We start from the raw sequence: 11,507 nt of genomic DNA, 5'->3' as shown, positions 1-11,507 counted from the left end.
ACATCCGTACGAATAATTTATTCGATCTTAAATAAATTTAACAATAAATGAAAAATAAAACAGATCGATGTATTTTCAAGACACATTGTATATACGAGGAATACAAAGTTTCGTTCTCGTTTAATCGACGTTAACAATAATGATCGATAAGCTGTTAATATCGGACTCGGTTATTTAAATCAAATTGATAATCTAATTTCGAATCGTTCAAATTGTGAAAATATTCAATTCTTTATCGGTATCATGGAAAATATTTTTTTTATTCTTTACTCCAAGTTGTCTCATTGTATCCGTACTATATATAGAAGAATAATTTAAATAATAAGAATGATGATTTAAAAAAATCAAAGTAAACAATTATAAATGAGATGAAAATACAATTTAAATTTCAACGAAGTTTTTTCCATCCTTTTGAAAAGTTCTTTGCATTTAATCATTCTTTTTCAACTCAAGGGATATTTCCTAATAATACATCAACGTAATATCTTCACTCGCTCTTTTCATTCGAATTTGTATAATTGTTATTACACATAATCATTTGAAACTGTTATGTAAAACTATTACATAACTATTACATTATTAAAATTCATTTGGAAAAACTAGTTTTACTTTATTCTTATCATATACTTATCATATAATTATCATATACATTTTTTCCAAAAATTTATCCCCAATGATAATTACGTTTCGAAATGAAGAACATTTCTTTTCGTATATACTCGTCAAAATAATTCTAATTTAATATTGAAAGAATTATTGTTAATATCAACATATAATTAATACCGTTTTGAATCCCTTTATAACGAAACTGAAAAAAAAAAAAGAAGAATATAATCCCAGCTAACCTAGCATGGAAAATGCAAGGAAATAACTTACGGGAAAATCGCCGAAGAAAATTTCTATGTTTTTTTTTTTCTTCTTCTTTTTTGTTTCGTTATATCTTTACGGCAACTCCTCACTGGAAGAAATTTTCAGAAATTGATGAAAAATTATCTCGAATAAAGGTATAAGATAAGATGATCGTGACCGATTAACGCACGGAGAACGTGGAAAATGTTAAAAACGTAAAAAAGAATAAAAATGTAAGAGAGATAGTTTCGATGATGCGCCGAATTACCTTTCGTCCTGTTGGAGCATTAATCAAGGGTATAAAGGAAAGATCCCATTGGTTGCTCTTTCTTTAGGAGATTTCTCTGACACTCGGGAAGGTTCGGACGAAGGTTCGAAGGACGAACATCGGATCAGGAAGGAACAGGAGATGATCGGTGACTGGACGCGAGAAAAGACAAATTACGATGATAAAGATAAGAAAAAAAGAAGAAAAAAAAAGGCATGTATGATATAGGCGTAAAGAAAGTGGAAAAGGGTTGTGTCTAAGTTGGAAAGGGATGGTAAAAGATGGTAGAGCATCGTCATTCGGAAGTCTCCCGAATATTTTTGCAGAATAAAAAGTGTAAGGTCCGTACGGAGGCGATGCTAGGCAGAGTAGGAAGGTAGGGTGGTAGAGGAGAAGGGTATGGGGTAGCGTAGGGTAGTGTGGGGTAGGAAAGGGTGGCATAGGGTGGCATAGGGTGACGTAGGGGTGAGCGTTAGCCGGGGCGGAGACGGTGCATTACGACCGGGACAGGGCATGGCATGGCTAGCTCAGGAAAGTACAGGATGTGAGAGGAGGGGTAGTTGATGCAGGAGGGTGCATGGGAGGAGGGCGGTTGCCCCAGTAAAATCGATCCTCCCCACTCTTTTCCTACTTTTTCCCCTAGAGAGGTTCGCAACCATGAGAAGAGGATGAGGTAGCCGGGAGGAGGGGGTTGAACCGCGCGGCGGAAACGCGAGGAGGTGAACGACGAGGAAGAGAGGAGGAGGAGGAGGAGGAGGAGGAGGAGGAGAGCTTGCAGAGGGTTAGCTCTCTCCCTCTTTCTCTTTCTCTTTTCCACCCTCCCTCTCTTTCTCTCCCTTTCTCTGTGTATTCGCGTCTCTGAATCTTCGCGAATATCCGTGTGCTTGCATGTGTGCGTGCGCGCCACCCCCGATGCACTCGTGTGCGTCCTCGAACGAATTTTTTTGCGAATATTAGTGCGAAGCGCTCCCGTGTAAAGGCTCGCGCACACGGATGATTTTCTCCCTCCCTTTCTCCCTCCCACCCTCCCTTTCCTCCCTCTCTCTCACTCTCTCTCTTTTTTCCACCACACGTTGCTAGCGTTTTTTCGGTGTACCTTCGCCTGTGCGCACGTGTGCACGTCTGCGTGGGCAGATATCGCACGCGGTGCTTACGGGCATCGTCCTCCTCCGTGTGCACGAAAAACGCTGCACAACGTCGATGCCGGTAAACGCCCAAAAACTTGAGAGGATGACATCGCTTTCACGTTAATCGGACCGACGGAACAACTAACGAGGGAGAGAGATAGAGAGAGAAAAAGAGAGAGAACGAGAGAGAGAGAGAGAGAATGTCCAAGAAAAAAGAAGATAATCTTGAAACTCCCCTCATTCGTCCTTTAAAGGAGAAGATCTCGAGAAGGTTCCTGACCCGGCGACTCTTTCAAGAACGTTCCATTTTCAAAACTTTTTCTTTGAAACACCTTCGAATACGACGAAAAGATAAATAAAAAAGAAATGAAATAAAACGTACGCATACGCGCGCGCGCGCGCGTCTTTCGACGTTGTGTATTATTATTTTGTTTGTATTATTTTGACGAGTAATACGAGTTCCTATATATCTTACACGTATGATTTTTATTTTCCAAAGTTTCAGCAAAGTCCCGTTTGAAAGTACCCTCCTCGATTTCTTTTTCTCGAATATCAACTGGAATGATCGCTTAGTTTGACTCCGTTCGATTTACTTTCAACGATAATGGTAAAGCGAGTTCGTACTTTATTTTTTCTTTACTCCTTTCCTTCCTTCCTTTCTTCCTTCCTTTCTAAGACCATCGAAGAAAGAAGGAAGAAAGACGAGGATTGCAAAAGAAAAGAAACGCCTCTCTCGTTCGTCGGACGACCACCGACCCTGCTCGACTTTTCTCAAGTGGTATCTTCTTTCATTTTCTTTTTTTACTTTTCCTCTTTTTTTCTCTTTTTTTCTTTATTTGTTTTTTGTTTTTTATTTTTCTAAGTACCCGTACTACGCCGCAAAGTTTTTTTTCTCAATGATTCTACTACCCCCCACCCCTACCCAGTTCACCAGTAATAAAGAAAAAAGTAAGGTTAGAAAAAGGATTATATACGTCTACCGCCAAAAAATATTTTCGCGTCTAATTTTTTTACGAGATTCTCTGAGCGCGCGCTACGTTTTTCGTGGCCGATCGATAAGAGAGAGGAAAAGGCTGACGACGTTCTCCGCTAGTTCGTAATTACGTACTGCCAGCTTATTCTTAATAAAAACCCACCTACACCTATATACATACACGCTTATACATACACACACACATACATACATACATACATACATAGTTATTTACTTACATATACTTATATTTTACTATAGTTGTTAAATACCTACGATTTTCATAATAAATACACGCAATTTCTCGATTTCTCAATGACTTTCTTATATATTTACGAATACAGTAAATGAAATCAATCGAGAAACGTTTTTAAGTGGAAAGATAGATTCCCGAAAATTTGACGAAATTTATCGAGAAAAATCGTAACGCGAGTACTCGTAGATACCATCACAATTTTAAACTGCAATTTCGTAATGTCGAACGAGTTACGAAAATATGCGCGAACTGTTAACTTATTCACAGTGTCTCTCCCCATAATCGCGCGATTTTTTTAACGTCGACGCGTTCGAAAGAATCATATCTATTCGAAAACTAATTATCTACTCAACTAATTAATCTTTTCTTTAATTGAAATGAACTTTTTTATCTTTGCAAATGTTAAACCCCCCTCTATATATATATATATAAAGTTTTAGTTTAGAAATGAATTGTAATTTTCTTCGTATTTTCGTAAGATCGATAGCGTTTTGATCTATCATTAGATTGAACGTTAAAATAGAATTGAAAGTCTTATGGAAAATGAATGAAAATATTCAAGAACCGCGACAATAGTCTTCTCCCGCCCCCCTCTTCCAACCCCCTCCCTTTCATACTCTCTTGTGCAAGTAGATCTCGAAAACTGACGAGGACCTACGAGGAATACGCGAAATTCTTGAAGAATTTTTTCTTATCGAATATAATTATAATATATTGCAGATTACTATTGAGAATGAAGGGGGGGGGAAGTTCAATAATAAATCCCATTGAATAGGATACTTCAAATTTCTTATTTTTCATTATATACCAGCAAACTTGTGAACAGGTAAATTTAGAATAAAATAAACATTTATTATATTTCTTTTAAAAAAAAAGGGTGTCCAAAACATTATACAATACATTCGATTAACTCTAACTTCTCTAACGCACAAATTTAAATGAAATTCTCTTTTATTAAGTGTGTATTACAAACCATAAAAGTTCATTCAAAGAATTGTATCGGAGGAGACCATAAAAGACCAAAAATTGTCTACCTATCGTCAGATGAGTGATGTAACAAGTTTCGTAAGAAAATTTGTCGAGTTTTACGAATCCTACGGGAATAAGTTTCCTTTTTCTTCTTCTTTTTTGTTTTTCATATTTTTGAATCAAGTTTTCGAGTCGACACACCCCTCGTCCGAAGTGTATTCTTTCGCGGGGGAGGGGGGAGGATGTTCTTCGCGAGAGTATACAAGCAAGGTGCACGCGCACGAACATTAACCATTTGCGCGCGTGTCCAACTGTACACGCGCGTATATATGGAGACAAAAAAATATATAGAAAAGGATAAAGATAGAGAAATATATAGCATCGCATATACTTACACACATAGACAAATATATAAACATACATACATACATACATATATACATATATATATATATATACGCGGGAGAACGCCGACTCCGCCGTCGCGGCGCTTCTGTCGTCCGCTGCAACGATGAAAAATTACCCCACGGAAGCATGGTGGGAGGGAGAAAGAGAGAGAAGCAGGAAGGAGCGCGTGGAAGGGAGAAAGCGAGAAAAAGAGAGAAAGAGAGAGAGCAAAGCGCTTTTTTCTCTAGACCCCGAGCTCGTCGTCTAGCGCCGAGTTCGCGAGCCTGACAGACAGCTGCAGCAGCGGAGCCCTGATATATCGACCGGGCCACCTAACCAACTACCCAACCTATCTCTTTCTTTTTTCCTCTCTCGTTTCTCTCCCTTACTCTACGTCTGTCTCTTTTCCTCTCTCGTTCTCCACTATTATACACCTGGGCTCGTGCGCGCCCACACGGACGTACAACGGCGCGTACGAAAAAAAGTACCGGCTCACCGACACCAGCAGCCTCTGTCGAGGCGGGAGCACTCTTTGAGCTCTTACGCACACACACATACACACACAAACACACATACATCCATGCATGCGCTTGTACCCGCTTTATACACCGATCTCTTCCACCTCCACCCCCATCTCCTCCTCCTCCTCCTCTTCCTCCTCTTTCTCGTCCTAGTCTTCCTCTTCGTCCCTCTCAACGACCGTACACTATCTCTCTCTCTCTCTCTCTCTCTCCCTCTCACTTTTTCTCTCTTTTTCTCCCTTTTTCTCTTTTTTTATCTCTTTCTCTCTTTTTCCTTCCACCCATCTCTCGCGGAAAAGGGTGGCTGTTAGAGCGAAAAAGAGGGTTTTGGTAGCGGAAGAGATCGGGAGGTGGAGGAGGGTGGGTTGACGCCGGCACCACCACGAGGAAGGGCCAGGGGGGCTGGAAAGGGTGGACAAGACGAGCGGTGGCGGGTGCACCGAACGGAGAGCCCAGTCAGCTCCAGGATAATTAGATCCTTTACAGGTTACCAATGATTGATAGTCTTCGAAATACGTAGAGATACCCCTCGCCAATAGGTCCAGAAAGAGAGAGAGAGAGAAAGGGAGAGAAAAAATACCTCTCTTATACGAGTCGATGCGCTCGTCGAACCTTGCTTGCTTCGGTTCTGTTAGAAAGAGATACAGACAAAAATACAGACACAGACCTCGAATATCTACAATAAATACTAAATCTCCAGGTCCGCTAACCCCTTCCGCCGATTATGTCCTATGAAGCTAGCTACGCCTACGTTTTCCTAACGCAACCCTTTATCCCTTCTCCTTCTCCTTCTCCTCCCCTTCTTCTTCTTCTTCTCAACCTCCTCCTCATCCTCTTCCTCCTCATCCTCATCCTCCTCCTCTTCCTCCAACCCTCTTAAACCACAAGAGTTTCGGAAAAAAGGGACCACCGACGCGGTGCATCCGCAATCGATCCAACGATTTCTCTTTCCGCGTGAAAAATTCGAGGGTTACTTTCCAATAGTCTAAACCTATTTCCCTCTTGAGATTCATGTTCCATTTTAGTCACCCTATAAAATTGATATAAATCATAAAATCGATTAATAAAATTCCCCATTAACGAATCTTCAATGGCAAAATCGAGTTTTTGGATATACTTTAGTTTAACAAAATAAATTCACCAGGAAAGAATCCGACGGTATAACTTAAAAGATTTAAAAAGTGTTTTCGAGATAATATTATTAATATTATTTACATAAATTTCACTTTATTATCAATAAAAAATCTAAACAAATACAACTCCTTATTATATTATCACAAGTATGGCATTTAAATATACATCATTTTTTTCTATTGATTAAAAATATTTTACTTAAACATAGACTCCGGAAGTTCTTCTCTTTTTGGAAAACTGTCGTGCGTACCTTCTTTCAATACAGTTAATGTAGCAATCTTACAAGCTCTCTCAATACGTTCTTTCATCGGGAGTTCAGGATAATATGCTAGAAAGAAGGCTAGAGAACCCAGAAATGCGTCTCCTGCTCCCTACATGGAACAATAAAAAGAGATACTTCAGTAATTCATAAACTAGTTTTTATGTTCCTAAATGAACTCGACTTAAACCGGATTAATTCTTTCGATAATATACATTCTAAAAATATGATTGATAATTAATTTGAATTTTAAGAGGAGACATTTTTTCATCAGGACCCGGTTTCTTTCTTTTTCCTTTTTTTCTATAGCCACGATATTTTTCTCGTTCTTTTTACGACTACGTTTAGTTAAGTTTTATCCGTTTAATTATCAAGTAAAATTATAACATAAAATAAAACGCTCTCTTTTCGCCACAGCCGCCGCCGCCGCCGTTGTCGTCGTCGTCGTCGTCGTCGTCGTCGTCGTCGTCGTGAAAAAAGCTCGAGTGAATTTCGAATCTTTGGCGCGCAAGCGCATTCATACTTTTAAAACGGACTACTCCCTTGGCTGCGTAATAAAATTTAATGAAGGGATTAAATGTTTATTTCTTGTTTTCTTCGCACGCTTTAGTCATTTACGTATTAATTAATGCGAGCGCCACGATATAGAGCGAGAATTTTAAACTGACTATAATGAGTCCTATGCGATTCTTTTTCTTTTCCTTTTTCTTTTCCTTGTTTTTTTCTTTTTCTTTTTCTTTTTCTTTTCCTTCTTCTTTTACTTTTTACTTTCCTTTTCGTATAAATTCAAGCAGTAGGAAAATTAACAAAAAAAAATAAAATTGTACAGGGGAAAAGAAAAAGAAAAGAAACTTTACCTTCGTATCAATGCCATTTTCATTAAGATTTAAATATCTGATAGCAATAAACATGATTCTTAATTCGTTCGTTAATGAAATAAATATTAGTATTAATTGATTTCACGTACGGTAGTATCAACCGGGGTAACGGACACTGTATCAACTCGAACTATTTCTTCTGTATCTTTAGATGCAAAAACGGCACCTAAAGATCCTAAAGTAATTATAACCAGATTACATCCCTGAGAAAGAAGAAAACTGACCGCCAAATTCACATTCGACATCACCACAGGATAAATTCCTGTTAGAACTTCTGCCTGGAAAATAAAATTTTATTGCTTTCTAATAATTCAAAATAAGACTCGATTCGCGCGAATCTTTTTTTCTTTCCTTTCTAATTCTTATTTATCGCAAAAACTTTAACTTTGTCGTTGTTCTTATAAATTTCTTTTATAAACCCACCTCGGTCTCGTTAACACAAAATATGTCGCACAATGAAAAAATCTCCGGATTGACGGATTTAATGGCTGGTGCACCATTCACAATAGAATATCCTATAGCATTGTTATAAGTCTCGTTAATTGTTTTCTTTTTTTCTTTCTTTTTTTTTTCTTTTATTGAAATAATATCAAATTCCTATGAAATAATAATGTAAATATAAAAACGAACCATGTCCTTTATGAATTCGTAAGGCTTGCAAAGTAGCGTCTATCGGTGATTCGAATTGACATAATAACACTGAGGCATTTTCAATCAATGTGGTAGCGTTTTTAACGTGTTCAACGCTTGTCAATTCATTAGCTCCTGGTATGATTACTATACTATTTTCTCCTACAAACGAATGCATTTGAAAATTATTATAATTTATTTCACTTTTTACGCGTTCGTCAATTTCAACGTCATCTTTTCACTTTAAGACGATTTTTATTGTGATAGGATTAGACCCAAACTTCTTAGGTCATTTTACAAATCAATTAATTTTTTTTTCAGACTTTTTGAGATATTTCTTTCATTTCAAATTGTAATACTACAAACCTAAGACATCTTGAAAAAAGATTAATTGATTTTTTAAATCACCTAGAAATTTTGAATTCACTTAAAGACTTTTGATCTACAATATATAAGATCATAAGATTCATTCATATCTTTTTGACTCTTTAACGGTGATAATGAATTGAATTACTAATGTATAAAGTATGACGTTTGAAAAAATAGAGATAATTTACCATTCCAATCATGATTATTATGTTATCTTAAACATCTTATGTAATAAAGATAACACAAATATATCATCGTTTTTCTTTACTTTAATATGACATACCATTTTTAGCAACTGTAATATGAGCTTTTCCACTTTCTGCACTCTCATGAACTCTAATAAAAGAAATATCTACATTTAATTCCTTCAATGCGTCCAAATAATTTTTTGCAAAAAAGTCGCAGCCCAACTATTATAAAGAAAGATAAAAAGAAAAATCAGTTAAAATAACAATAAAGAATTGACATAATTATCAACAATTATCCATGCATTTAAAATAAATATTGTTAGAGTTATTGTTAAAATTTGACTAAAAATCAAATTATGTAGACATTATGTAGACGAACAACTTCAACTCTCAATACTGACAAATAAGCGATTAATAATCTACATTTAACTATGCGTTTAAGACGAAAGAAACTTATACAATTACAAAAAAAGAAATATTACTGAGGAAATAAGCGCTGTAGTTGCACCGAGTTTAGCAGCAGCCACACATTGATTAGCACCCTTCCCACCAAGTTTTATTTTAGATTTGTTACCACATATTGTCTCTCCGTTCTTTGGTAAGCGAGGTGCATAGCTAGAAAATGAATATATCTAGAATTTTTTGAAATAATTTCTGATTATGTAATCGTATAGTTTTCTTCATCGATAACAAAATCTTCTTCTTTGTTAACTACTAATTTAGGTAAAATTATGTATTTAAACATAAGAAAATAATCATATACTTATAAATAAGTAGTCTTTGAAAACTTATAAACGATCAGCTGAATTTCTTTAAACTATAGATGATATATTAAATCAACAAAAATATATTTGTATTTTATGATTTAAAATATATATATATAATTTACAAACTTACCAAGTAAAGTCTATCATACATGAACCAAGGACAACAATTTTCCCAGGCATTTTGGCAACACTATTAATAATTATAAATACTTATATTTTCTTCAATAAAATTAACTTTCCAAACGTCTTGAATAAGATTAATACGTAAAATGTCTTTAAGTTTGTAGGAAACAGTAAAAAGCCTACGTATAAATAGATAATTTTTGTTATCTGTGTTACGAAACACCAGTATCTGAGTAATGATAATCTATGGTTAAACATATGTACATAACCTAACGGATTGCAAATAGGTCATTTTTTCCATGTATTATGAAATTTTCATATCATATATTTCATACCTCTTTATATCATCTATTTTTCTATCAATAAGTATTATACATTTACTAGAAAAACCAAAACATCAATAAAAAGATACTATGATATTACCGAACTTAACCTTTCTGCATGAAGAAATGATTAAGAATTTGACTTATATTTACATAAAATATCTGATTAAAATAGATCTTTTATATAAGTCCATTGTGTCAGTATCGCAATAACCATGCCATCTTCATCATACTCTTAAATTGAGTGCTACAAAACGTGATAATACACACATGGTACACCCAATGGAAAATGAAATTTATGCATGACACTGCCATCTGTAGAAAAGCGTTACAATTACAATCAGCTTTACTCTCTCTCTCTCACTCCCTCACCATTCATCATTTTCTATCTCTTTTTTACCATGAATTACAAAATTATTAAAAAAACTAATATTCATTGGTCATCCGTTTGTGATAACTTCTATTATCATTTGAAAAGATACGTTTTCATTGGCTTAATAATTTATGATGTAGAATTTTGTACGCTATATTAAAATATTGTTAATTATGCTTAATGAATTTAGTGAGCATAGTAATCATCATAAAAATAAGATGAACAAAAAAGTAACTAATAACTATATATAATTACATTAAAATAATTTACTCTTTTAAACTAAAAAAATGTCTATGTAAACCGTCTAGTATTCTGATTGGACAATTCTAATATGGATATAAGAATTGTCCAATTAAAATTAAGAACCAATATTAGCCTTGACTCTCTATGATCTTTTGTATTTAAAGATTAATTTTTTAAAATAAACAAACAAATATTAGGTTTCATAGAAATGTAAATTATTTAGTAAAATTATATAGTATTATATATATATATATATATAATGTATAACTTATATATATATGTTATATAACATATATAACATATAATATATGTAATGTATAACTTATTAATTATTTATCACATTAGTTGTAAATATTTATTAAACAATATATGACCTATATTCAAAAGATGTAGTGTAATATATATATACTAATATAATTACATAACAAATGTTTTAATCTAAGAAATTTTAAAGAGGATTTTTTCGATTAAATTTCTTTAAAAATTTGTTAACATTCACTCGAGATAATTATTATTCTTCCATAAATTAACATACATATGTGCCTGTATATATATATATCCAACAATTTAGAAAATATTTTATATAATTATTAAAGAAGTATATTTTACGCGCAATTATATATATATGTGTACGTACTATACTTCGATAAAAAAATAAAATAAAATAAAAGTTCAATTTTCTTATATAATTGAAGATTATATTAATGAATGAATTGCACTATTATTTAGTATGCAACATTCATTGAATTTCAATAGATATTTAATATAAACGTTCGAAACTAAAAATTGTTATTAACTACTTTAATATATTTTCGTTAATATTGAAATATATTTTGTGTGTAAGAACGTTTTCCTGTACGTTTCTCCATA

General features: G+C 34.4%; 1 protein-coding gene and 1 long non-coding RNA gene across 5 annotated transcripts; both read right to left on the bottom strand.

Annotated features, from left to right (window-relative positions):
- Positions 1-613: 613 nt before the first annotated feature.
- LOC122518524 lies at positions 614-1,779 on the bottom strand. Its single transcript, XR_006304094.1, has 3 exons — positions 1,118-1,779; positions 877-958; positions 614-808 (listed from the first exon to the last, which is right to left on the bottom strand). It is a non-coding gene; the product is annotated as an uncharacterized LOC122518524 (long non-coding RNA).
- Positions 1,780-6,653: 4,874 nt separating this feature from the next.
- On the bottom strand, positions 6,654-10,312 carry LOC122518474 (ribokinase-like). 4 transcript variants are annotated; one of them, XM_043637420.1, is made up of 8 exons: positions 10,122-10,312; positions 9,706-9,765; positions 9,291-9,423; positions 8,904-9,030; positions 8,252-8,413; positions 8,045-8,136; positions 7,711-7,899; positions 6,654-6,855 (listed from the first exon to the last, which is right to left on the bottom strand). In XM_043637420.1, the coding sequence occupies exons 2-8, from the start codon at positions 9,753-9,755 to the stop codon at positions 6,679-6,681; spliced, it is 930 nt and encodes a 309-aa protein (XP_043493355.1). In that variant the 5' UTR covers positions 9,756-9,765; positions 10,122-10,312; the 3' UTR covers positions 6,654-6,678. The 4 variants fall into 4 exon arrangements, with proteins under 4 accessions (XP_043493355.1, XP_043493354.1, XP_043493356.1 ...); XM_043637419.1 differs by having other exon boundaries at positions 9,706-9,877; positions 10,122-10,311; XM_043637421.1 differs by lacking the exon at positions 9,291-9,423.
- Between the last annotated feature and the right edge of the window lie 1,195 nt (positions 10,313-11,507).

Source organism: Polistes fuscatus, unplaced genomic scaffold, assembly GCF_010416935.1.
Source record: "Polistes fuscatus isolate 324 unplaced genomic scaffold, CU_Pfus_HIC Scaffold25, whole genome shotgun sequence".
Taxonomy (NCBI): Eukaryota; Metazoa; Arthropoda; class Insecta; order Hymenoptera; family Vespidae; genus Polistes; species Polistes fuscatus.
The sequence above is the reverse complement of the archived record's forward strand: the minus strand, read 5'-3'. Positions and strand labels throughout refer to the sequence as shown.